Below are 27,683 nucleotides of genomic sequence, written 5' to 3'. Positions count from 1 at the left end.
TCCCCGGTGCCGGCAGGGCTCTGCTGCCGGCTAGGCGGCCCCGCGGAGTCTTTTCCGGTTAGCGGAACCCCCCCGTGGGGTCGGACCCGGAGCGGGGAGCAGACCTCCCGTGCCTGGCTTTAGTCCCCAGTCTGTGTCCTCTCTCCCGTCCCGCTTCGGTGGGGGCGGAGTGGGAGCCCGGTGCCACCGGGCAGGGGCTGGTTGTCGGTGTGGGCCTCTCGGTGTGCCTGGCAGGGCGGGAGGCAGGCGGGCCCGGGGACAGGGACTCTGGGGTCTGAGTCCGCCTGTCTGGAGCCCCAGGCGGGGTTTTCTTCGTGAGCTCTTCGGAAGGAGGAGGAGGGGCCGGGTGAGAGAAATCGGAGGTTTTCGCTTAAATAAAGTACAAGTGGGAGGTCCTGAAAATGCTGGTTTAGGGGGTTTTGGGCAGGGATGGCTACTGCAAGCGTGTTCAGCAGTTTTCAGTTTTTGTTGATACTATTTTAATGTGTAGCACGTTCAGTTCTTCCAACACTGTGTAACTTGTTGCCACTTGAAGATTCCTCGGCAGTTGTCATTTCAGCTGTGCTCTTTCATCACACTTTTCAGGGAGCTTCTGTTTAACAAATCTTGTAAACCAGTCCTCTCACTTTTTAGCAAATGGTTATTTTTTTTTTAAAGCATCTAGTGTAAAATGCTGCAGATCCACTGACACTGGTGCTGTCCTTTGCGGATTCTACTTAATAGTTTGAATTACTCGTCCTGTGATACCAGGAGTAGGTGAGCTTAAATGGGCTTAAAGCAGTAAAACTGCAAACAACATATCTTGTAGGAATAACCAACTTGTCTGCAGCATTAAACCTTCTGCCCTTAGACAGGAGAGCATCTGTCATTTTAAACTTAATGGAAGAATGTGTTTCCTGGATATTTCAAGAAGAAAAAATTTGGTGCTGACTGGTGACTTCCCTGCTGTCATGCAGCTTTTTTCAGTATTGTAACAATCAGCTACTCACATGAGGGTAGCCTTAGTTAATGCTTTGAAGTAACTTTTTTTTTGGTGTAGTTTCAGTCCTCATTTGTTCCTTACAGTAGCTTTTGAGGAAGTGAAACACAATTGTAGCACTTACCCCAGGCTTTTCATCTACAAGTTCTGTTATTCAAAATTAAATGGCTAATTAGAATAGAGCTGCTTAATGTGCTTCCCTTTGTTTATTTCTAAAGTGATACTAAACACTTTATGTTTGATACAACTTGCAATTAGTGGTATTAATTACCTATAAAGCCCATGCTAAGTAAAGTAAAATAGTTTATTTCTCTTTCTAGTGCCAGATTGGCCTCTCTCTTTGGTCTGGATCAAACAGTCTCAAGCCATGGAAATGAATTCTTCCAGTACACTGCACCGAAGCAGCCTAAGAAGGGTCAAATGGCAACTGGTAAGTAACTGGACTTGAACGTGGGGAAAAACTTCACAGCATGTGCCTTGCTGGGACTATGAAGGTCTTTGAAGAACAGCAGTGAAAATAATTCACTTATTTTTCTTGAATGCTATGATCCTCTAGAGCCTCCCTATACCTGTTTACTCTGGTGGCCTTTGGTGACTTTGGAACATCACTCTTTGTTTTTTAGTCCTCTTCTGGAGTTATTTTTCCCTGGGGGGAGGGATGTGTTGTGGCATTGTCAGTGGCCAACGCGTATGGCAGTTCTGTATCGCTGACAGGTTTTATTCCTGCTTTTTATTCTCCAGCAGGTCAGGCAGCCCAGAAGGCTCCTGTGGCCCCCGCAGCTTCAGGAGCACCATCAGTGTTCGTGGCCACTGCAGTTCATGCTTATCGATAGTAAGTGCAGTGGTGGTTTCCTGCATGACCTGTTAGAGTCTGTGTCTCTGGGAGCTTAAGACCTAATCATTAGAGGGAAGATATTTTTGGATGAGTGGGAAGAGACTGTTGCTTATAGGCATGTGTCTGCATAGTAGAAAAGTACAAGTTGATTCAAGTTTCTGCTCAAAAAAACATTTCAGTTACTGTGCTGCAGTTCTGGGTTATGCAGTTGTCAAATAAATAGCAAGTTCTGGATTTGGCTGTTAGAGAGCTGCATCCTGGGGTGCTGGCCTGACATTTGCACTGTTAAAAGGCAAAAAACTTAGAACTCTGTCAGATGCTTATGTCTCATAAATTCCCTCATGGAGAATGAGTGACAGCAGTAAAATTCTCTGTCCATTTGACACTGCTGTCATGTGAAAACTCATTTGCCCTGGATTTGTGAAAAGAGCAGTTTTCAACTCAAAGCTCCATCATGTAATCTGTGGGCAAGCAATGAAGTTGTAATGTCTTTAAGCTAAGAAAGGCTGCATGATATTTTAGGCATGAGGAAAGGGACCTGAACTCTAAAGAAGAAAAACTCATTAACAGTAGAGAGAAATTTGAAGCAGGGATAGTTCTGCAGCTGAATATTTCGCTTGTCTTCCAGTACAAATGGGCAGTACTTGAAGCAAGGCAAGTATGGAGCAGCTGTAGTGGGGAACCATGCTACTAAAGAGGTGAGAAACACTTCACTTCTTTAACATTTTCATGCCAAGAGTGCACTGGTATGAGGCAGTGTTTCTCTGAGCTCACCAGAATGTCTTTGCTGTTGATGTTGGAGGTCTTGGTTCTGCTGCTGCTTGTGCCTTCCTGCTCTCCTGGCTCTTCCTACGGCTCAGCCATTTAACTTGGTGACATCTTTCCTCTCTGCAATCCATGAGTTTGTAAGATCTCTTACAACTTGTGACTGAAATATTTTGCAGTGTTTCAGGCACTGCACCTAGAAAATATTTATGGAAGTGATTTTGATACTTATTCAGAACATCTTTGACAACTGGATCACAATCTGTACATGTGAAAATCAATATAAAGCAAAATTTGTCTAGTAGTACCAAGATGCTTTGCTTAAGTTTTGTTGTTTGGTGTCAAATATCTCTTCTTCCCAAGTACTTCTCTAAGAATGCTGCACTGGAATGCCCAGTAGATTGGTATGTTTAAAAGATACTTTGGATAATCCTGTCTGTCCTTGATGTTGGTATTTATGGTGTTTCCTGTCCCCCAGTTCATGATGTCTTGCTAACTTGCTTCTGCTTTGGCAAGAACAACAAAAAAAAAAAGTAGTTTGGTAAACTAATTCCTGAGTCACTGATCTGAGAAGTGTTCAAGTGTGGCATTACTGGGGGAGCTGGGAAGGACAGGGCTAGCAGAAGAAAGCTAATGCAGTCTTTCTCAGGCTGCCTCTGTAGTATTGCAGCCTGCCCGCTGGGAACAGTTAGCAGATTACTTCCAGTTCACCACCTGGCTGTGCTGAGTGCAGGGACATAAAGGAAAGCTCTTTTCCTTAGTAGATGGTGTCTAGTAAAGCCAAATATGTCAATATCATGTTATATCTGTGTTTAGTGCTTGGAAAGCTCCCTCCAACTTACAATTACTCAGTCTGTTGCATTGTTTTATGCCTGTATGCCATGAATTGTGAGTTTTATGTATCGAAGGTTTAGTGCACCATCTTTTTATGCAGTAACTGCAAAATATGTGGAATTAGTTAAAGCATCTTGCTTATTGTAAAATAATTATTTCGAATTGACTGATTCCTTTAGCTAAATTAAGTTTACATATTTTAAAGAGGTTTTTAATAGGTGTTATAAAATTGCATTAAGTATTTTTACTGTGAAAAATGCTGCTACAAGGTGTATTTGACAAATAAATACTGTAATCTTAGGCTCAGAATTTGACAAAGCACACTAGAACTGAAGACATTTTGAGTTTTTGCTTTTTCTTCTTTTTCCCCTGCCCAATTCCTTGTGCAATCCAGTACAGGATCCTCCTTTACATCAGTCAGCAGCAACAGATCACAGCTGCAAGGATCCATCCAGGCTTCGTATTCACGGTAAGACTCTGGATTAGAAAAACATTCAGTGATCTGTATTGTTTACAGCGAGCAGAAGTTGACTGTGAACTGCTTTCTTAAGTCCTAGTTAATAGCCTTTGAGATCAGACATGTGACTGGCACAGCAAGAGGTGTCACAGTGACTGGGAGCACTGTTCTGCTTCTCCTAATGTGTGTTGCTCAAGAGACTTGGCAGCTGCCTTTTGCAGAGCACTTCATCAGTAGATTTCATAACACAAGTTTTTACACTGAGAGGTGTATTATTACCTCTAGATCACAGAGGAGTTGTTTGGAGTTTTGCAGCCCTACAATGGATAGAAACAAAACAAAATTCCTTTTGCTATTAATTTATAGTTAAGTGACTAAGAGAATACAGCTGAGCAAGCAGAAGGAAATGATAGCAAGGCAAGTTTTTTTTTCTCTGAAATTTGACACTCATCATTTTCTTGCTGCTGAGAACTATTTGGAGCATTGTAAGTCATAAAATGGGCTCTCTTAGGAAGTTCTGTTTTCTGCCAGTTTTACAGAACATTGGTGTATTGATTTGTTGCTTCTGGCTTGTCATCAGGTGACAAAAAATTTCTTATTTTGATAGATAGAAATTTTACCCTGAAACAGTAGAATCTCAGTCCAAATTTCTGACTAGGATACTAGCTTGCTCTTTAGTTTTATAAGTGCATGTTGAAAGAGTGGGTTATGTAGTCAGCTTGTGATGACGTGGACTTTTAGAAGTGAAAGAGTGACTCCTCAGTTGATTCTGGAAGTCTCCAGAAAGTAATTTACTTACACTTTAAAATCTCATAATATATACACTTTAAAATCTATTATATATACATATCATAGAACCTACCTTCAAAAAACCATGAAAACTTTCACCACCTTGTGAAAGCTGCAGCTTCTATGAAGAACTTAACAACTCAAATACTTGAGCAAATATTTAAGTTCTTCCATGAAAATGAGCACATAAATAAAAGATACTTTCTGCATTCTGAACTTGGGAAGTAATACAGCAGGATTCTTCCCCTGCCTCTGCTTAATTTCATTAGCTCTTATTTTATGATTTTTGGATGTGAATTTTTTTTGGTTTTAGCTGAATGCACATTTTAATGTATAACATAGGATTGATTTCCTTTCCCACAGGTTCAACCCAACAATTACAGTACGTTCTATGATGATCAGAGACAAAACTGGTCGATCATGTTTGAGTCAGAAAAGGCAGCCATGGATTTCAGTAAACAGGTAACTATTTTGTGCGAGGTATGACTTGTTGCCTTGTTTAAAACAACAGGCAAACCAAGATGTATCTCTCGGAGCAACTTATCGCTGAAAGGTTCTAAGTCAGTTGTATTTTTTCATTGAAGTTCAGCTTTGAGTATCTGCATGACCGTGAAGCAGGTCTGCAATGAGCCTGCCTGAGTTCTGTTCATTAGATACAAGCCTCTTTGAGGCAGGGAGCCTCTCAGTTCTGATGGGAATTTTGATCAGGATTCTCCAGTACAGTAACAGCAATGGTTCTGAAGAGCAGAGGGCATTTACTCAGCAAAATTCAGCTCAAGGAAACATAGAATGCACTTTGTAAGTGCATCTATATCAGTGTAATTAAAAGAATGCACTTTGTAAGTCCATCTGTAACCTGGGCTTGATCAGTACAGTAACAAGTGCATGAAATCTGTAATAAGTCATAGTGGAATTTGCTAGTCTGTTTTAACGGCCAGAGGCACTGATAGGCTTTCCTTCTGCAGGTGTGCATTGCCAAATGCAACAGCTCCCCAGTGCTCGATTCAGTGCTCTACCAGGATCTCCTCCTTGGAGAAGGGCAGGGAGTAGAAGGAGGAGACTCTCTGGAGATCGCCTATACGGGTTGGCTGTTCCAGAACAATGGGCTTGGACAGGTAAAGACATTTCTGCCACCTCCTAAATCTAAGTGAGTGTGACAGTTGTTGGAAGGAACCTGCCCTGTCTAACGTAGTATTGGTGCTGATGTTAAAGGTATTTTTTCAGTCATGGCACCATAAGTGAAGTTGTGTTACCTATAGAATAATAAGGGATTCCATTACTCTTCAGGAGGAGGTGATTGAAATACTTTTTAGCTTTCATTGGCACTCTCACACAGTAATATTAATGAAAATGGTGAGAAGTGACAGTGAAGGTAGCTGTGTTCCTTTGGAAACAGCTTGAGGAGGTGATAAGAAGGGCCTTGTCTGACACAAAGTGCATTTCCAAATACTAAAAGAATGAGCTCGCTTTTACATCCTCTACAGCTGTGTCCAATCCAGTTTACTAATAAAAGAAACTCTTTAATATTTCAATTCATTACCTTTAAAACACTTCTGCTGGTTTTACTGTTGGCAAAATTCATAACAAAGGGTTTTGCATTTGCACCCACCTGCAGTTGACTCTTTGCTGTAAAACAACTTTTTGGGTTTTGTTGATCTGCCTGCCATGCTTCTCTCTGTGTACCAATGGGACATAGCAGAGCTTATTTCTAATCTCCTGAAAGAGTTGTTCAGCTGCATATGTCTTAGTTTAATATACAAAACTTCTAGACAGTTGTTTGCTGCTCAGTATAAATCTGTCATGTAGTGTTTTACTTTGCTCAATCCTGTCCTTACTATCAAGCTCAGAGCAGTTTTAAGGTCTGAGTCTCCAGCTACCATTCACTTTAAGAAGCTGTACTGTGCAGTGGACTAGAAGCTGTAGACATGCTCTGTCTTATGTCTGTTGAGAATTAATTTTGGAAGTAGCAGTATCACATAAGAGACTGTAGGAGTTTAAGGAATGTGTAAAGTAGCATTCAGAATCTTGAAACAGTTGGGAAATCCATGTATTTTGTGTTTGTTCAACTCTCCAGGTGTTTGATTCAAATGTTAACAAAGACAAGCTGCTGCGGCTGAAGCTGGGATCTGGAAAGGTCATCAAGGTAGAACTTCTGGCACTTTCATTATAATAACTGAAGTCTTAGAGCTTTAAATTACTGAAAATCTTGTGTCATGTTTCATTTGATAGGAAACACTCTGTAACAGTGACTCATACTTTTTTTATTCGTAATGGGCACAGTATAGCCCAGTGTCCTTTTCAATGGCAGTGTTAGAAAGAAGTTGTCCTGTTTGGTAAAAAGGAAGCTTCCCGTCTTCAAGAACTGGGTTTTTCAGGGTGCTGGTTTTGTTTTGTTTTTCTGGAAGTCACTTAATCTATGACCCTGTTCTCTAGAAACCCTATTTTTGAAGGAGGATTTCAATGTGAGAAGTTCAGATTCCTCCCCACTCATTGTGCTTCAGAAGCAGAGCATCAGATAGCTCTGATGCAACACCTGGGAGAAGGGCATGGGAGGGTGAGGACAACTGTCAAGTTTTAGGATGATCTAGTAAAAAATAGTACTACTGCCTAGAGTGGATTTACCCTCTTAAGTCAAATCATGAGGTTTTTGGCTGCTTAATAATTTTTCCATCCAGGTTATATGATACTCCCTTATATTATTCCATAAAATCTGGTTGTGAATCAGAGATGCTCTTGTTCAAGCCACTTCCATTATCTAAGTAATTCATGTATGGCCCATTACAAGTTATCCTTTATTGAAAATTTATTTTCTACTTTATTTTAATGTCTATCTTCTTATTAATGTTGCCTCCTGTAAAAGGCCAGCATCCATTTGACAGTTTGCATTGTTCTAACTTCACTAGAACTGTGTTCTGTGGGTGCTTTGTAAATCTAACCACAGCGATTTGGAAGTGATCTCTCAGTGACGTGGGGTCCTGCTCTTTCCCTGAATGCTGAGAGGGGTCACCACTGTGTGCCCTGCAAGCCACCTGCAACTGCAGAATTTGTGCACACAGCACAGCATGCAGTTCTTTTCTCCTGTGATAGCTGCTTAAGTTACAGTATTTAAAAATTGAAACAGATTTCTGGAACCATACAGAGACCTGGAAGCCTCCAGCCCTCGTGCTAGCGATTGCTGTATCCAATTGCATTATGAACATGTTGGGAGGTGTGTCTTTATTCTTAAGTTAATTTTGCCATTTATAACTGGCCGCTACGATTCATTGTAAGACAAAGGTTTCGTGCTGCAGACTGAAAATAAATAGGATTTTACAAGAATCTATCTGTATGTTTTGGAATCTTCTATAACTGGTGCCTGAAGGTGTCTTAATCAGTGTAACTAAAAGAAATTGTAATGTCACTGATCAAACTGTTTCTTTTCTCTTTTGTTGTGTCTCTGAAAACCACAGGGCTGGGAAGAAGGAATGATGGGGATGAAGAAGGGAGGGCGAAGGTATCTCATCATTCCTCCAGCATGGGCCTACGGGGCTCAGGGAGTGGCTGGCCGTGTCCCTCCAGACTCTACTTTAGTTTTTGAAGTGGAAGTTAGGCGGGTGAGTGTCTCCTGCCAAGCGTTTGTTTTGCATCTGTTTTGTGGCTGTTGGGTGGCAGTGTCTGTCTGCAAGGTGAAAACCTGCTGGCATAAGAACTACAGCTCAGAAACTGTTGTAAACCAAATACCTCAGGAAGATACATATCTTTAATTTACAAAAAAAAACCCCAACAACATAAAACCAAAATCCTAAACCCCCAAATCCCCTTAGGCTGTTTACTGAGCTATGTCTGTTCTAACTGTCTTGGGATCTTTTCATTGTCTTATTTGTGAATCACTTGGGAAAAGAAAATACTCAGTGAGGAATGACAGGATGTAAAGACTCAGCTTCTCCATTTGTGAATCAGTTGTATGCTTTTATTTGAGGTGCATGATCTTGACAAAGGAGTAGTCATCAGAAATAAAGAAGTTGCTGAAAACTCTTTTTGGAATCCAGGAAAACATCTGTTTTTCTTACATGCTTTTTAAGGTGAAGTTGGTAAAGGAATGCTCTGGTTCAGATGGACAGAGTGTTAGTTCAAGGGATTCTCCTGCACCTTCTCCAGTACCCAATGCAGATGGCTTCTCTGCAGACACTGGTTTATTGCCTCCATCTACAATACCTCCAAAGCCTGGGTAAGAAGTAGCACAGCTAAAACAGCTTGGTGTATTAAAAGATGGCGACACTCATAAACATGTGACACAATGCTGCATTAACACATCGTGTGGTAAACATGGGTCCTCTGTGTGCCAGCTGAGTGCTGTCAGTGGCAGGGGAATGCTTCCTACCAAGAGTTGCAGATCTTCTGCTTGAATGCTGACTTTCGGATTTAAAGAAATTGATGTGGGCACAAATGAAAGAAGTAATTCCTCTGTAGCATTACTGAGATCTAGTGTGATTAAGCTGTATGGGCACTTCTCATCTCAGGTGGCAGTATAGTCATAAGTTGGTCTTGCGTCATGGCTGATTTGTTTAATTGCAAACTTTACATTGTCATTTGTTTCTTAATTTAACTAAATGGGTCAGTCACCCTTTTTAGGGAGTTGAAGTTTAAGTGCTCTTTTTGTTGCCAGATGTAGTTTGTTACTGGAGGTGGTTAAAATTGTTTGCAGCAGAATGTGGTCATTACAGCAGTCAACAAAAATCATCTTTCTGTAATCAGCTGTTCCGCAACCAACTTGCCCATAATGATGTTTGGAAATTTACAGATAAAGAATCTTACAAAAGTAAGCTAAAAGAATGCTTGTGATACATCTCCCCTAGGAAAGCCATTTTCTTGTATTTGACAGTATTTTAAAATGCAGAATATTGGATCTTGAATTTCATTTTTTGTTAATCACTGATATCAGTATACACCTGTTTGGATTTTCAGGGAGCCAGCTGTTCGGGCCAAGTCAAACTCCATCAGTGAACAGCTAGCAGTAAGTGGTGGTGTTTTTTCCTACCTAATTTGAAGCCTTCAGTAGGGAAGCTTGGTTGGTTTCACCTTTGCATTTGGTTATTGCTGCAGATAAAGTGAATGTCATGCAAGCAAGACACTCTTAAATGTTCACCTTACTAACAGCAGAGTAGGGCCTTGTTTCTGACGGGATTAGCAGAACACAAGGAACCTCAGTCCCAGTTCCTGCTCTTCAATACAAAATTACCTTGACCTTGTGAATACTCACAAGGCTAGTTGTTGTCTTGGATAAATGGACAAACTTTAAATGGATAACAAAGAGTAATTGGGACATTCAGTATAAGTTTACCTACATGAGAAGACTTTTTGCATGTGCCTCAGAGTAGAAAAAGCTGCTAAGCAGATTCTTTAACACATATTCTTCTTGTTGCTGTGCTTTGTGCAGGAATAGATTTTTCTATGTAGTGACAGCAATGTCATCCCAGAAGGAGAGTATATCAAGCAAGCCAGATTAACAAATCCACGGTGTCGTCTTGTGTGCTTGAAAAACAGTTTTTCCCACAGTTGTTGAAAAATTGAAATAACCAGAATTAAGTCAGTGGTTTAGAAGTCTAATCCTAACAGATGTCTCTGTAATATCTGAAAAGCCTGGGCTGAGAGACAAAGGAAGAGTAACTGCAAACATTTGTTTTAGAATCCAGATGTAGCAAAGGCAAAGCTAATTTCTCGGATGGCTAAAATGGGACAGCCCATGCTGCCTTTCCTTGCTGGGACAGCAGGTGGTCAACTTGACTCCAGTGACTCGGAAATAGAGGTACATCACCCATCAATCACATCAATGTGATCTATTTTTTTTTTTTTTGGATGCTTTTTCTATAGTGTGAATTACTTAAAGTGGAGTCCATAGCAATAGCTCTCCCTTTGTACAGGGAAAGCATACTCTGTGGCAAAAGGATTTAACAATTCCACTGTTCCTCTCTGGTTCAATTGGGTTCATACCTAGTCTGAAGTGATCTTGGGTTCAGTCTGTTTGCTCATTCTTTAGCAATCCTTGTAATATGCAGAAATGTTTTTAGGATCCAAATACACTGAGAGGGACAGCGCAGCCAGTGGCTTCATCCTCAGTGAGACCATCACAGCCAGCTCATGCTGTACTGCCCACAGTGTCCACACAAGGTAATATGCTGGTGAGCCTGGGCTTGCTATGGAAAAAGTTCACTTATTTGCAGGTTTCAAGTACAAGGGCTGTACCAATAGAGGATTCCCTTCAGGAACTGAAATAGGAGCTGATAGATAGCTTCTAATAAGGATTGCTGATCCAAAGCTGCATAGATAGACTAATTCATCAAGCACAAGACTGAAGACCTTGGAGTATGTCTTTGTGAGCTTGTGCACACATTACTTACCACAGTGCATGAGCTGGTCTGTCATTGTGTGTGCTGGGTGGCTTTTGAGTTTTCTAGGACATGTGATTTGTAATTGCAACTGTTACAGATCCTTTCGCAGTGCACAAAAATTTTTTTGTTTGGAAACGATGGAAGTAAGAGTGACGGGCGTCAGGTCTGGCAGCTCTGGAGTGGGCTTGACTTGTCTTCTCATGATGGAATACTAGTGTCATATGCTGGTCAGCTGAGTAGTCTTTAGAGTCAGTCTGAATAACATCTTGTGTCAGTAAACTTCAGAGCTACCTTTGTTTGGATGAAAAGAGGTTGTCTCAATGTAGCTAGAAGTGGAATTTTTGCAAAGGATTACTCTTTTCTTGACCTTTTATCACTTGCTTGACTGGATTTAATTTTCAAAAGACTGCAGACAGGCTTAGGTTAATTTTTGTCTATTTAGTGACTTTTTTTGGCTATTTCACACTGGACAAGTTAAATTATTTCTAGCTACTTTATGGCATGCTGAATTTCTTTCTTCCTTTTCAGTACCTCAAGGCTCTGGTTCTACACCCCCAGTATCTTCTGCTGCTTTAATACCTGCAACGATCCAACCCCATTCAGCTCTGCCTGGAGGAGCACAGGGCTTTCAGGTACTAAAATGAAATCAAGGACAATATTGGCACTTCTGTCCTTTCTCATAAGTCTTCCTGTCTTGTCTGTTGCTGGGAGCAAGGACTTTGTAGCAGCATGTAAGGATGAGAGTCCCAGGCTGTTTCCTGTGACTCTCCTTTGGCATTTTCAGGTTTCCATCACGTGCCTCTTAGAATGTAACCAAAAATGGCTAATTTTCTGTTTGCTGGGGGCTTCTTAAAGTTGAACTAAGAGTTAACCAGACTTGAATATCTGCTTTTCTAATGGATAAAATAGAAACTTCCATCTAGAGCAGGTGAAAACGGAAGCATTTTAGATTGAAATTTTTCTTGCTGATGATCTGTTTTTTTTGTGAGAGCTCATTTGCACACTTAATGTGTTTGTGGGTTATGGGTTTTCATCCAGCAAAAGAAAAATCCTTTTAACAGGCTTGTGGTGCTGCTGGTGTAAAGTGATGCAAGGTGCTTGCTAACAAGGGAACTTTGGGGGCTAAGCACACAATGTATTTTCCACATCAGATAGCAAAGACTTAGTACAAAGCTATTGTACAAACACTTCTGTAAAGTCTAAACCCAAGCTTTTTACTGTCTGCTTTCTGTAGTTATTTTCACTTAACCTGTTTTCTGGAGCTTTTGGAAATCCGTGGCCTATGTCACATAGGCGCACTGTTTATTTTTAAAGCATTCAGGCAGAGGAAGAAAACATGATAATGAATAATAACACTATATTAAAAAAAGGCAAAAAAACCCCAAGCCACAAAACAAAAAAAATGCAAAAACAAAACCTCACTAAACATACACACACCCCCCCCCCTCAAAAAAAAAAAACCCAAAACACTAAAACTGTTGTGGCACTACTTTCCTTTGGCTTTGCATCTCCCTGGTGTTGAAGATAAGGAAGGTGTGGCAAGTAATAAGATAGACTTTGCTGTTTGTTGAAATAGAAACTAGTCATTTAAAGTGTTTTAATCTGACAGTGATTTGGATATATTGTTTTGAAAATTTAACTCCGATGTCTTGGATTCTTCTAGAAACTTGGCCCAAGTTGTATTGTACTTTTTCTTTTTTTCCTTGCCCGAGAGAGTAAATTGGTACGAGTGGGATACTTGTAGCATTGATGTGTTCTTCAGTCTGTTTAGCTCCTGATGAGCACTGAGCAGTAAAGTTGCAATCCACTTGTGTTTCACTTCTTGAGCCCTTCCTAGGAATAGCCATGTGTTCAAGTTAGCATATAACTTCAGAGTGAGCTGTTCACATGCTGATCTTTGCCTCTCACAAACATAGGATAACATGATTTTGCTTGAACTTCAGTGAAGAAGGTAACTTATTAAGCTGTGGTAACTTGAACACATAGCTAGGCCTTGAAAGAAGAATGACTGTTATTTTCCCTTTACTGTGACTGTTGTGTAATTTGACTGCCAGTTCCTTAATTCTAGTTTTTTCTTTCCAAATATCATCTTTGTTCTGGGGCTTAAAAAAATGTGAAAACCACTTAAATGTGAGGAGAGGGGGAAATAAAAAAGCATATTCTAATCTATTGAACTTGGTCTGCCAGGCATATCCAGGAATGGCATTTGCTTACCCCCAAACTGCTGCGTCTGCTTCTCAACTCCAGCCTGTAGGACAGATGTATCCCACTCCTTACCAAGGTATGTTTAAAAAAGTACATGCTTTTCAGAAGGCTGCAATACCTGCAGTAAACTGTTTATTTTAGGTAGCAATGGTAGCATACATATTCATCCTGTCTGTAGTGCCGTGCTGTTTCACAAAATCTTATTTTTTTAATACCAAATAGGGGCAAGCATTTACCAGTAAATACCCATCTGTTTTCTTACCTTAAGGAACTTCATGCGGTGTGAAAGGCGATGGAATTTCTAGGTGTATTCTTAAGACTCACTCTGTATTACTAAAGGTATTTTATAGCTGGTGCTTCCAGTTATAAATATAACTGTAATATTAAACAGCTATTCTACTGGGCATGAAAAGAATTTAAGTGTACATACATAGGCCTTTACTAAGTGAGAGGACCCAGCTCCCCCCAAAAAGGTGCAACCTAGGAGTGACTAAAGGCATTTAAAGAACTGCTTAGGTAATCCCTGTTGGTGAAGACTGCAGTATAGCTGAACCTTTCTTGGAGCACGTTTTTTTTCAGTTCAGAGCTTCAGAAGCCAGTCTTCATCCCTCTTGTTTGATTGTACCTCTTTGTGTACCACTGTTCTGTGTGTCTGGGGGATTCTGTCTTGTTGACCCAAGTGCTGTCACATGGCTCAAGAATTTCCTGTAGTCATAAACCTGCCTATTCGTGTTATTTGGAAAATACCTACATTATTAGTTTTCCAGATGCCATGTCCCTTTTATTTCTGGAAAGAGAGTGGCTGTCGTATCTGGCAGGCTTCAAACTGCTAAGCATTGCTTTTGATATGTTTGTATATAGGCATTTCCCCCTGTGACTATAGATCTCTCTCATTTCCGTTCAAGCACCTGGGGATGTTACTTCCTTTTTGATGACAGAAGCTCGGCAGCATAACACTGAAATCCGACTGGCTGTTAGCAAAGTAGTAGATAAAATGGATCATCTGGCTGCCAAGGTAACGTATGGCATAGGCAGGCTTGTTGATGAAGCTACTGCTATTCGCTCTCCAAATGCAGTCTGAGGAGTTGGCTCTATTTAAATGCCTGCATTAAGTTTGTCAGTGATGGAAATGCCAGTATTGTCAGACCTTGAAGTGGCAGCAATTCAGCTACTATGAACAAGTAGTCTAGACCTGGGGGGAAGTGCTGTCTCTTGCAGTCTTAAATATCACATGATGCGTTGTGTTTGGAGAGACTGGCTGCCCTTCAGGAGATGTCACAGTTGATACAGTAGTGTACACCCTACCGCTGATCAGATGGAACAGTCAAATGGATCTTTACAGATGTCTGACTCTTCCCTATACCCATAAATTTATTTCATCTGGTTTAAGAATGTCTTATTCCTATAGGTGGAAGAGTTGAAGAAACAAAACGCTGGTAACAGCTCACTACTGCCTGGTATCTCTTCTGTTACTATGGAAGCCTCCATGATCATGAGCAATATCCAACGCATAATCCAGGTGAGCCTGGCCAGCCTTATTGTGCTACTTCTGTAAGGAACTGGAGCCCACTGCGTGATTCCTCGTGAGAGCTGTACTAGCTTGGCCCAAATACCCATCCACCCATGCGTTCTATTTTTGAGTAGCCAAAACCAGCTGCTTAGGTAAGAGCATGATACACAGTGATTTCCATCCCTCTGCCACTGCAAAAAGCCCTTCTCAACAGAACATGTTTTGGGTGCTTTCTGACACAGAGCTGATAAGTTCATGCCAGAGAAATCCAGCCTCTTAAACCATTACAGACTTAACCCGCAGCATCCTGCAGAACTGAGTTTCACAGCTGAAGTACCCTGTTGCATGAACTACCTACTTCTGTTTTTCACTACTTAGTCTTATGCTTTGTAGTTTTTCTAGGCAGCAGCCTTACAATCTTGGGTTTCATGGGTGAAAAAATCAACCAGACACAATATTCTCTAGAATGGGGTTTGACAACCACTGTCCCGTGCCAGGATTGCTGCTGAAGGTAGCACAGTGCCTTCCTGTGATGTTACCACAGAACATAAGTTTTACCACTGTACTGTATCTGTAGAAAACAAAGGTTGAGGTGCTGCTGCAAGGAAGTCCAGGTAAAGTGAATATTCATGCTGTGCTATGCTTTAGGAGAATGAGAGACTGAAGCAAGAGATATTTGAGAAGAGCAGTCGGATTGAGGAGCAGAATGAGAAGATCAGCGAGTTGATTGAGAGAAATCAGAGGTAAGGAGTGGGAGGGTACAGCCTCTGCATTTGCAAAGACTTATTAGGTTAGGCATAACTAGGAGGGGGGGTTTTTAGGGTAGAGACATATTCTGATGGTTATAATTGGAGGGTTTTAAGGCATTTAAAGTGTGGGTGTTTGCACACACCCCCACAGGGCACATCTCCAAAACAGTGGTTTACAATAAACATGAATGTGTAAAAGGGGAAAAAAACCCTCATGCTATCTTTTTTGAGTATGCTTGCTGCTCTGCTTCTGGGAGTTACTTTACTTTTGCTAGCTTTTGTAGTAAGGTGGAAGAAATTGTAGGGGATGTGGTGTCCCCAGTTTCACTGTTGGGTGTGTGTTCCATTCAGTTTTGAGAAGGGGAATAACTTGTTTAAGGAAGTGGCAAAGATCAGTGGTATCAGGTTATCAAAACTCTTGACTATGTGATGGGAACATTAGATGTGTTGCAGAGGGGTAAAGCCCTTATCCAAGCTGATATCTCTGTTGTGCCAGGCACACCCATTCCACCTTTATGAGATCAGGCTCCTTTTAGTGCAGAATTGTCTGGGGCTTATGAAGAAAACTGCTTTGAAATACACCTTTTCTATCTGAGCCTTTTGCTCCGGGTCCGTGTCTTTATGCAAACACTCATGCAGTCTTCCCCTGTTCACAGATACGTCGAACAAAGTAATTTGCTAATGGAGCAGAGGAACCATTCACTACAAACAACAAATGAAAACACACAGGCAAGAGTGTTGCATGCAGAACAGGAGAAGGTAATGGTGACGATGAGCAGAGCCATAGAGCTCTGGCTGCAGCCAGGAAAGGGGCTGGTTCTTGCACTAAAACATGCTGAAGCCTTGTTAGTCAAGGCTTAAGTCAGTCTTGTATGAGACAACTGTAGTTCTGACCTTATGTTTTGAAAGCTTTTTTGAGAAAAAAATTTGAATATCATTTTCATGGCTTTCATGACAAAAGCAGCACAGAGGATATAAATGTAGATCTTTATGCTGTCATGGCTTTAATATTTTTATCTTACAGGAAAGTGTCTGATTTATTGTTAACTTTGTAGGTATATAGCCAAGATGTTGGGAAACTGTGTCTATCACAGGGCTTTGTTGGGTTGGAAATGTACTTATTTAGTTGCACTGATGGTTTCAGTGGTTTTATTCCTTCTGTTTAACTGATAAAGAGTGGATATAGCTGTAAGAAAAAAAATATTTCCTACTAGAGTTTCTTCATTGCACTTTTTTTAATACTAATCAAAAGCTGTGTTTCTGTTGTGCTTTTGTGAAAGGGGGTGCTGAGAAATAGCTTTCAAACCAGTTAAATGCACTTATGCATGGCTGCATATCCTGTAATGTCCACTTACAACAGCCTAGCCCAGGTAGACTAGCTTTGAGATCTGTCTCATGGTGTCTTCTATGCTTTCTCAAGCACTGGCTTCTTAAATTACACCAACTTCAGTCCTGCACTATGTTTCCCTGCTGGGTTTTGTATCTCTCCAGTTCAAATGTGAGATGATAAATGCTTACTCTGCATGAGGACCATAACTCAGCACACCTAAAAATAACAGAAACTGCAGCTTCCCAAAGTATGCTAGCAAGTATGCTAAAATATAGAACAATATATGGCTGATAATTAAATGCTGGTGTGAGCAGTGAGGACTGCATTTTTCCACTGAGAGCCCAGGTCATGTACCTGTAATACATAGGGAGTGTGCGAGATTCTAACCGAGAGTAAGTCAGATCAAAATAATAAATAAAATTCCCTCCTGTCAGTAAGCACAACATCCAGTTTGCATGATAAGTAACTTGGGGAGGAAGCATCTTTTGGAAGTGTAAGATAATGATCTTCAGGAATCTTTTGGGCCTCATCTTCAATAGGACTCCACTTGATTCACAGTCACTGCCTAGGTTATAACACTATTACATGAACAGACGTCAGGCTAGACCAGAAAAGACTTGCACTGGGAGATGATTTCCCCTAGTTCTGTGAGTCTTGACTGTAAATATGAAGGCTGGTATTCCTTCCTCTTCCTTTTATCTAACCTTGCTCTGTGACTGCAATTGCCAAGATCACTATGGACAGACAGAATCAGGGAAGAGAATTTTAAGATATTTTCTCTATTCTTTACTTAAAAATAGGGACGCACAATTTATTTTGTGATGCAGGCCAGGCATCTGTACCCAGGATCACTGAGAAGAGCTATTAGGAGCTTGCTGCTTTGGGGTTTTAGATCTTCAACCCTGGCAAAGTCCATCACAGCTTTAGCTGAAGGCTTCATGTACTGTAAGGATAAACAATACACTGCACTCTGCAGTGCAGTGAAACAGTAGGGCCACTCCTACATCTGTGGGGTGTGTGTATCTGTAAGGATGACTTTTAGCTTCTTTCTTTTTAAGCCAGACTTCACTAGCTTTTTCTGTCTAAGCTTTTACAGTTCTATGAATAATTTAAAGGCTTCTCTGGCATGCCTTAGGCTCCTGTAATGAAGCATTTTGCTTTTCTGATGATGATTAATGCCTCTGACTTTTAAGTTGTGTTCTTAACTCTTCCTGTTTCCTGTCACTGCTTTCTCTTCCTAGCACATGCTGCCAGTGGATCGGGGCTGGGACCAGGTGAGGCAGTGTGTCTGCTGACTGTGTAGGTGATAGATAATTGTGCCCTAGTGCCAGCCCAGCTTCCTCTTGAACTAGCTAGAAGTTGATTGGCATGAAAAGAATTGCCTCAGATCTTTAATTAGCATGGATCTTCAACTTGGAAAAGGGCTTTATAACTGGCCCCCTCTTTCTTGGGGAGCCCTTTGAAAGAACTTTGTCACATTGCTGCTCGTTTCACCTCCCCCACGGGAGAAATAGGTCGTGATCATATAGTTGTCAGAGCAGGTACAGATCACACAAGACTCTTGGTACCTGAAAGCTGGAGGCTGGAGCTGAGCTAGTTTAGATATGAAGCATTCACTGCAGAAACTTAAATTTAGTAAGTTCCTGGCATAGGATTTTCTTTTGGTTTTTCTTTATTTGATATTAAAGACAAAGTCCAGTGTTAAAATAACCTTTAGATATGCCATGGGGTTTTGTGGTGGCTTTAGCATACTAGGAGTTAGTATCTTGAACTGCAATGAGACATTTATAGAAACATAGGAGGAAAGCAGATCTGGTTTTAGCCAGTCTCTGTTGAAATGCTGCCTCCTCTTTAAAATTAATGGTGTACTATCCCAGCCAGTATCATCCTCACTATAGCTGGAACAATTTTGCTCACAGCTCTTCTCTGCCAGAAGGTGGTGGCCCTAGTCTGAAGGGAAATGCTTTACCTCCTCTTATGGTGATAAAGCAGAGAGAAACGTAAGTTCTCCTGAATTTACCAGTTACAGGAACATGAAACCCTGTTGGGAATCTGAATGTAGGCATAGGTATCGAAGCTGTTTAGGTATTCCCTGCAGCAGGTGAGGTTTTCTGACAGGTGTAGTTCTGTCTTTGCAGAGCATCCTCTGAATTTTGTTTCATGTAACAAGATTGGGAATGTGACTTTGTGTCTTTGTCTTGATGCCTTGAGCTGCTCCTAACATACTGTTTACAAGTTGTCTAACAAGCTGTATTAGTACCTGGTTCTACGTGAGTCACTGATTTTGAGCAATACTAAATCTAAACAGGTTAACAAATTACTGTGAGAATTATGCTCCAAAATGACAGCCTTGCCTGTGTGGGCACCTTGAGGTGGCTGCGTGCTGTGTGCTCTGGAGGGAAGGTGCTCTTTTGGCTGAACAAGCCTGTTTTGTGTGGCTTTTCAGTAATTTGTAAGCTTATTGAAGATAATTAGATGTTGGAGTCCAGGCTTTTACTTGAGTAGATGTTGTCGTAGCCTGAAAACTCTGAGTAGAGTCACCAGGCACTGGTACTAGTCTTAAAAACACATTTAAGATTTTCAGGAAAACTCACTGAGTTGGACTAATGTGATGATGAGGTGGTTGGTGGCCTTGTGCAACTTTCTAGTCAGCCTGGACAGGTTACAGCCAAACAGCTTAAAGTAACATGGCAAAAAAGGTACTGTTACCTCTTCAATTGGAGATGTCTGTGAGGTGCTGGACCCCAGCAATTCCCCGATAAGGTCTTAGTACCTTATCAGTTCTTCCTGTGAGAACAGTTCTGGTGCCTCCTCGCACTCACACATTGTTTTTTTCTCTCCCTTTCCCTGCTCCGTTTTGTGGTACAGGCCAAAGTTGCAGAGGAGTTAGCAGCTGCCACAGCACAGGTTTCCCAGCTGCAGCTGGAGCTGACTGCCCACCAGAAGAAGGAAATGGACCTGAGGAAACAGCTGTCTGCTGCCTTGCAGGAGGCAGAGAGACATGAGACACAACTCAACAAACTGCAAGCACAGCTAGAAGGTAAAACTTCTTATGCCTGTCCCAGGAGAGCTCCTTCCTGTCGTTTTCCTCTAAGTCATAGGTTTTTCCTTTCCTTGGGGGTATCTATTCCTGTTTTCCCTAGGATCAGTCACAAGGGTATCAAAGAAGGATATTAATGCACTGAAATGACTGAAGGGTGTGTGTGTCCTTGTTGCCACTAAAAGGGAAGTGGGCCAAATCCATGAACAAAATCATCCTGTCACAGAGATGCCTTTTGTAGAAGCAATCTCTTGGCATTAGTGTCTAACATCTTGTGGAGGAACCAGAGATGTTCCAATGGTTGAAAAGTTAAGATAAAAGCTGAGATATAAGCACTGCCATTTCACAGAAGCTCTTGATAAATTCTAGTTCCCACTGCAGGTTCAAGACATGGTTTTGGTCTCGTTGTGCAAGAGACACTGTTCCTTCCCATCAGCCCCTAAATGCTCTAACCTAAAATATAAGTAGTGCTGAAACCCACAGTAAAGCGTATTTTTGCAGAGCTCCAGGAAGCCTCTGAGGACACTCAGACTAGATTCAAAGCTGAGAAGCAGAGCCGCAAACAGCTGGACATGAAGGTTACAGCACTCGAAGAAGAGCTAACAGACCTGAAGGTGGAAAAGGAGACTCTTGAAAGGGTATGTCCAGCGCCAGCATTAGAGAGAGATGCAGGCTTTCAGTGTCTGCTGAAATTTAGCCCAACATTCTTGCTTGAAAGTGTGCAAGTTGGGTAAACCTTGAGTCATCCGCAGGCAAGATTCCTGTGCTGGTGGATCCTTTGTGCTTATGGGATTGATTGATTTATTTAATATCCTAGCCAGTAATGTGTTAACCTTCCTACCTCTAAAATAATCTCAACTTGATTTTAAAGTGGTAAGATTCCCTGCTCAAAGAAACTTTCTGCATGAAGAAGAGAAGCTACCTTGGTGCAGCTTGTTCTAGGTCCTGTTCTGTATTGTAGAATCTTGCAGAGAGGAAGAAGAAATCCCTCTCAGAGAGAGCTCAGGCAGAGGAAGAGATGGAAGAAATACGCAGATCATATCAGCAGGAACTGGACAAGCTTCGACAGTTGCTGAAGAAGGCACGGACTTCGACTGACCAGGCAGCAGCAGAGCAGGTGAGGAGTCATGGGAGCTTCTCCAACAAGTATCTGGAAGGCTTGTAGGGACCTACAGGTAGGAAATAGTTGTGAAAAGCGCTCAAGTAGTGGATGAATGAAAATGTTATGTGCTTGATTTTAGGGGTTATTTTAAACACAGGATTCATTTTACTGTCTTTCTAAAATATCTTGGTGTTTGCTGGCCCTGCTTCTGACTTTGGGATTGACACTGATGTCTCTAAGGAAGTGCATGATTTGAGTAGGAAGGAAAGCTGCTGGGTCCCAGCCTTTCCCTGATTCAAACCACAGGCCACTGACGTGGCTGCAGAGTGTTGGCGCAGCATTGATGCAGACTGGCACGCAGCGTCACGTTCAGGCTGTGTCAAACTGAGGAGAGGAGAGGCACCAAATTGAGTTCACGGTAGAGAGAAGAATACAGGACTGCTGATGAGTGAAAGGCTGCTTAGGAATATGCCAAGAGATCTGAAATTGGAGCCAGGCCTGAGGGACTGTGGCTGGAATTGAGCTCTGAGAGGTGTGGGCAGGAGCTGGTGACAGTGGCAGAGCTGCCATCTGCATGTAGGATTCCAGCCTATGGCAAGAGATGTTGTCCAGCCCCGAGCTTTCAGCCACTTGTTGTGCAAATACAGATTGTGTGTGTTACTAATGATCTCTTACATGATGGGCAGCTGTCACTCATCCAGGCAGAGCTGGAATCCCAGTGGGAAGCCAAATGTGAACGTTCGCTGGCCTCAGCCAAGGAGCAGCATGTTAGACAGTACCAGGAGGTGTGTGAGCAGAGAGATTCCCTGCAGCAGCAGGTGTCCCAGCTGGAAGAGAAGGTAAAGGGCTGTTTTCTTTTGCTGAAATGTAGTGCCAGATAAGTAGTAACACTAACCAGGAGTCCTCTCCCACATAATTATGGCTTGACTTTTTAATTTCTTGACTGCTAAGGAATTTGGCCTTGTCCACCGGATGTGTCTGTGCTTGTATCTCTTACGTTGGGTTGGTGGGCTGCTGCAGTTCTGAATGAGTCAAGATGAAACTGGTCTGGGAATAAAGCAACAGCAACGATCTCTTCTGCTTATCTGCACTGTTCTGAGTGACTGTTTTTGAGCAGAAACTGTTTTAAAGTGGGTGACGCTGAAAGGGGCTGTAAACTGACGGGTTCTAGTTCTTGTATTGCAGCTTGCAGCTCTAAAACACTCAAAAAAAGCTGAGGAGCAAAAATTGTCCGAGTTTCAGCAACATTTGGAGCAACTAGAGCCTATCAAAGAGAAGGTAAAGGGAATAACACAGCAGCTAAATATGAACTGGAATGCAGTAATCACTAGCCTCAGGTTACTGATGTCCAGAATAACATCAGTTTCAGAATATGAGAGGGAAGGAATAACTTCACATTGCTTCCAGCAAACCAGAACAGATCCAGTGGTAAGACCCAGCCCTCATTTTGCTGGGGTCTCAGTAATGCTGTGCCTGGTTTTGGTGTTATTTGAGCTTGAAGAGCTAATGACATAGTTGTGGACCTCCGAGGTTTTGCCTTGGTTGGATATCTTTATTTTGGTACTGTTACTTTTAGCCACATCTTTTGTAACTCTCTGTCAAAGCCCTGCTTAAAACTGCACTCAGACATTTACCCCTCACTAAAATGCTGTTCCCAGGGGTTAGCTGGGATGGTGTCTTGAAGCTGTTCTAACAGTTAGTTTCCCTTTGGCAGTATTTGGCCTTGCAGGCTGATGTGGTGATGCTGAAGGCTCACTATGAACAACGCATCCAAGACCTGGAGAGGGATCAGGATGGATCTTCACCTGCAGACTTCACAGAGGAAGTAAGCTTGACTGTCCAGTATTTCTCCTTACTAAGCAAATCTATTTAACTTGAATTATTTCTCTGAGCAGAAACAAGAAGGAAGAACTTCTTATTTTCTGCACAAAATATGACCTGTGTTTCTAGTAGTAGGGTCTATAGAGGAAGAAAGGATGTGATCTTCCTGCTGCCCACTTTGCTCTTTTTTTTTTTTTTAGGTTAAAACTTATATTTAGATTTTTAAATTGAAAGAATAGTAACTGTCAGTCTGCATTGGGTTTGTGCAATCTGCCTCAGTTTTGGAAGGAGGGGTTTGTTGTATATGTATGCATATATATAACGGCTCTGAATTAAGATGGTGTGATGTATTCTCCTTTGGTATGGGAATTTCTGACTTGAAAAGTGGATTTTTTTGAAAACCACATATTTGAATTTATTGTTCCTTCACCTGGCGAAGTATCTGATGTTGAGTCCACTGCTTCATATGTTAATCATATCTTTGTTTCCTGTCTTGCTCTTTTCCAGGTAAAGAAGATAATGAACAGTGTGTTTCAATCTCTTCGTGGTGAATTTGAGCTGGAAGAGACATACAGTGGCAGGACAGTTCTGGGTGTTGTCATGAACACTATTAAGGTACAGCCATGACGAGAGATACAAGGTGATCAATGTGAGAGAATGAGTCTTAGGCTAAAAACACAATTTTATCTTGTGAGTCTGAAGTAACGGAAGCAGAAATTTGTTGTGGGTGGCAAAGCAGCCCAGCAGTAGAAGATGATACAGGGGTCTGTGATAGTTTCTTTAGGGTATAACCTACATTCTCTCAATTTTTTAGACCGTAACACTGCAGCTACTCAACAGGCAGCAGGAGAAACCAGATCATGACAGTAAAAAGGAGGACTCTGGAACAGGAGTGGCAAGACAGGAGGGATCACGAGGAGCAAAGACTGATCACGAAGATCCCGTGCAGCATAGCCCAGCACAGAGTGTTGTGTTCCCAGCTAATCCTGGGGAAGCGACCACAGGCTCCACAGTGTCTGACCAGGGCAGCGAGTCTGCTCCTCTCTCTGCCAGGCCCAGAACTCCTGAGGAGGAGCAGGTGACACAGAGCAGTGGGGTGTCAGAAGAGGAGAAGGTCCAGGGGGAACATCCCTCTTCCACAGCTGAATCCCGCCTGGATCCTGATAAGGGGCCTGTATTTGCAGGACAGCCTGCTCCTGAGGTGGATGAGGACTCTATCCCAGCTGAGCAAAGGCAGGAGAGCAGTCCCACCAGGAAAGCTGAGCCTGAATGCAGTCCCTCCAGGGTATCTTTGCAGGCAGAAGTTGCAGAACCTTCTGTTGTGGAAGCCAAGCCAGGAGAAGCGGATGTGGCAGTGCTTCCAGAAAAGCCAGCTGTGGAGCAGAGGGCAGAGGAGCCTGTGGGGGGTTTAGAGCCCCCTCCTTTAAATGGCGAGGGAGGGAACTGCACAGACCTGTCACACGGAGCTGGCTCCCAGAAAGGACCTGCCTCAGGATCCAGCACAGCAGAGCCAAGCTCAGCTGTTATCAGAGAAACCTCAGGAGAGATGGAACTGGGCTCTAGCCCCAGGCAAAAGGGTTCCAGGTAAGGTGTCTGGGATAGCCACAGTCCCACTTCCTGCTGCTCAGCTCAGTCCACACACAGGGCTGGAGTGCTGGGGTAGGGCTGGAGCACTGGGTCTGTCCCAGTGCCAGCGCTGGGTGGCACGAGCCAGCTGCTGGCAAAGGTCAGGCTGTTGGGGTGAGTGCTCGCAGAATGGGCTTGTGAATGGGTGCAGAGTGGTGCCACTGTCTCCCAGCCGAGCACAGAGGGGAGTGTGCAGTTTCTCTAGGATCTGACATTGGTGGCTGTCAGGTCCCAGTATCGTTCTGCACTGGTGAATAGTATGTGCCTTAGAAGCTTGCCCCAGCGACAAAACTTTTCCATCATTCTTTAATATAACTTGTAAAACCAAGATCCCATCATCTGCAAGCGAACTGTTAATTCTTTATCTTCTAGCCTCTCTGAAGATGACAACTTCTTTGAAACAGCATCTCATAAACCACTGAAGCCTCGAGTTCCCTCTGAAGAGGATGATGAGGAGGAAGTGGTACGTATTTATATCTTTCCTCTCCTACTAAACTGGTTCAGGCATTAACCTGTAGCTTGTCTGTGAGATCCCTCCCATGGCAGTGGGGGACTGACAGGCTCCTGCTAGCTGAGCTTGGGTCTTCCTGTGTGTTCTCTGTATAAATCATGAGTATCTGGGTTTGTTTATTGCTGAGCTTGGAGGTACTGTGGTTTAACCCCAGCTGGCAACAAAGCCCCACCCAGCCACTTGCTCACCTCCCCCAGGTGGGATGATGGGAGAAAATGGGAAGAGTAGAAGTGAGAACTCGTGGGTTGTTTTCATGGGAAAACAGTTTAATAGGTAAAGCAAACCAAGGGATTCATTCCCCACTTTCCCTGGGCAGGCAGGGGCTCAGCCATCCGCAGGACAGCAGGGCTCTGTCATGAATAATGGTGACTTGGGAAGCCATCACTCCAAACGTCCCCCCTTCCCTCTCCTTCCCCCAGCTCTGTGCTGGGCACCATGTGATATGGTCTGGGACATCCCTGGGGTCAGCTGTCCCAGCTGTGCCCCCACCCAACTTCTTGTGCATCCCCAGCCCACTTGCTGGTGGGGTGAAGAGCAGAAAAGGCCTTGGCTCTGTGTGAGGACTCAGCAGCAGCTAAAACATCCTGTGTTACCAACATGATTCTCCTCCTCAATCCAAACCACAGCACTGCACCAGCTACTAGGAGGAAAATCAGCTGTTAGCCCAGCTGAAACAAGGACAGAGGAGATGTCTGGGCTGAGGTGGTGCTGACACACCCCTGTTGCCATGCAGGTACTGAGACTGAAAGACTAACTGAAGGGGTTTAGTGTCTTGCCCCTCTCCTTTCCCTTTTAGCCTCTAAGCATCTCTCCTGGAATGTTAAAACATATGGGAGAAATACAAAAACTTCTGTAACGAGGCTTCGTGGTATCATCTCCTTAAAGCCGGCAGAGATTTCAGATTCAGAACTGTGCAGCAATTACTGAATACTGGGGAGCTGTTAAGACTTGACACATTTCCCTCTGGTTTGACTTCCAGAGCATGAAGGGGCGTCCCCCTCCAGCTCCGCTCTTTGGCGATGATGATGATGATGATCTGGACTGGCTGGGATGAAGAGCTGCCCGGTGAGCCTGTGAGCCCTCTCCTCTGGGAATGGCCTCTCCTGGGCACTTTGCACTTAACGAGCTGCATCCGTGGGACAGTTGTGAAGAACCAGGGACTTCCCAGGCTCTCGTACTGCAGACTGATGGGGCCTGGGAGCAGGAGGCTCTTGTTGCGCCCAGACTCATTGCTCTGACCTGACAAACACATGCAGAGGTTGGGACGAGCTGAAGGAACTAACCAGTCTTACTGCATGTTTGTATTGCTGTCCTACTTCTGTGAACTGTTGATTCATTAACCCGAAACTTTATGCAAATATAAACTTTATAAAGTGCTTCAGAAGATCAAGTCTGGCAGGACCCTGCAGTAGGTAACTTTTTTTAAAAAAGCAAACTAAAATCTCATCTTCTTGCCCAGTGAAGATCTCCTTGGAGTATTTTTCTTAGTCCCCAGGGTGGCTCCCAGGGACTCTGCACCATCTCAGAGCAATGTGCAGTGGGAGGTTTGGCCGAGAGACCCCAGGCAGGTGTTTCCTGGGAGCCCCCGGCTCTGCAGAGGCCGCGTGGGGAAGCCCTGGGGCTGAGGCTGTTGGGGTGGGCACGGCAAGGCCCTGGGGCACATGTGCTGCTCACTGGCCCATGGCAAGCTGGGCAGGGACAGCCCGTGGTGCTACAGACAGTCTGGGCTCTGTTAGACCCGTGCTCCGAGCACAGATGTAGCATCTAGTCACTGCTCCTGTAAGAAGCCAAATCCCCAGCTGTGTGTTAAGGAGAAACCTCACAAGAATTACTCATTGTGCAGCCAGCTCCTCTCTGTGCTCAGAGTTCAGAGCGTTTTTGGTTTTTTGCTGGCAGTGAAGCAGCAGTACAGATGTGTAATGTGCTGCTCCTCTAGAGAAAGAGTTACTGCAGGCAGCCAAGCCCATCTCCCGTGCCTTCCTCTCTGCTGCTGTTTAAAGTGTGAGGATTGTAGCAGAAGTTTAAAACTTGTGATGGTGGGACATGAGCTCCCCTGGGCTCTGCTGAGCAGCCGGGGGTTGGGGTATAACTTCACAGTCTAAGTGGGCCAAGAGGGGAAAGCGGTGAGGGCAGACAGCTGGGCAAACACCATGGATTTCTCACAGCACTTTTGTTTCTACACTCATAAGCACTAACGCAGCTTAAAGCTATGAGCAGGTCTTTGTGTCTTTAAAACAAATAAAAATCCCTTTCACTTAATAAAATGGAAGTTGTTAAAATAACTCTACTACAGTTTGCTTTTTACGACTACCTCTTATCTCTGAACTGAATTTGACCTGTGTCCTAAATGTGATTGCGGGGGTGGGGGTCGGGAACAAAAAGCACTGGGCATTCCTCTTTGGGAGTGTAGCAGTGTGGCGGTTTGCCAAATGCAGCTGGAATTGTGGAGGAGACCAAAGCCTGTGAAATAGCCAACCTGCTGCCCTGCCCACGCTTGTCTTGCAGCGCAAACTTAGCTGGGGTTTCCCCGGGAGCCACGGCAGAAGTCAGAGCTCTGAAGAAGTGACAGTAACACTTGGATTTTCTGGGGCTTTTGTCTTGTGCTGGTCTGAGTGTGGGTACCCTGCTGTGGCCTTGGGACGCTGTCTGTGGCAGTGTCCTAGTGCAGGTTTTTGATAATACGAACAAATTCCACTTCTTGTTTCCCATTATAGATAAGACACCCTGAGGGATTTACATTTCACTTGAAAAATAAAATGCAA

The 27,683-nt window shown here is 43.1% G+C and overlaps 1 protein-coding gene across 6 annotated transcripts; it reads left to right on the top strand.

Moving 5' to 3' along the window:
• The first annotated feature begins 1,304 nt into the window (after positions 1-1,304).
• On the top strand, positions 1,305-27,683 carry FKBP15 (FK506 binding protein 15). Of its 6 annotated transcripts, none has more exons than XM_026860137.1 (29): positions 1,305-1,409; positions 1,724-1,811; positions 2,443-2,512; positions 3,808-3,882; positions 5,023-5,121; positions 5,625-5,774; positions 6,734-6,802; positions 8,109-8,252; positions 8,721-8,866; positions 9,604-9,652; positions 10,325-10,444; positions 10,707-10,806; positions 11,556-11,659; positions 13,215-13,308; positions 14,138-14,247; positions 14,641-14,751; positions 15,391-15,485; positions 16,148-16,250; positions 18,063-18,095; positions 19,690-19,861; positions 20,363-20,499; positions 20,823-20,978; positions 21,650-21,802; positions 22,149-22,241; positions 22,678-22,788; positions 23,292-23,399; positions 23,599-24,368; positions 24,783-24,873; positions 25,901-27,683. In XM_026860137.1, exons 1-29 carry the CDS (start codon positions 1,400-1,402, stop codon positions 25,973-25,975), a joined length of 3,636 nt encoding a protein of 1,211 aa, XP_026715938.1. In that variant the 5' UTR covers positions 1,305-1,399; the 3' UTR covers positions 25,976-27,683. The 6 variants fall into 6 exon arrangements, with proteins under 6 accessions (XP_026715938.1, XP_026715937.1, XP_026715939.1 ...); XM_026860136.1 differs by having other exon boundaries at positions 1,721-1,811; XM_026860138.1 differs by lacking the exon at positions 18,063-18,095 and having other exon boundaries at positions 1,721-1,811.

This window comes from Athene cunicularia (genome assembly GCF_003259725.1).
Source record: "Athene cunicularia isolate RWA chromosome 17 unlocalized genomic scaffold, athCun1 chr17_part1, whole genome shotgun sequence".
Lineage (NCBI taxonomy): Eukaryota > Metazoa > Chordata > Aves > Strigiformes > Strigidae > Athene > Athene cunicularia.
This window is presented reverse-complemented; position numbering and strand designations above follow the sequence as displayed.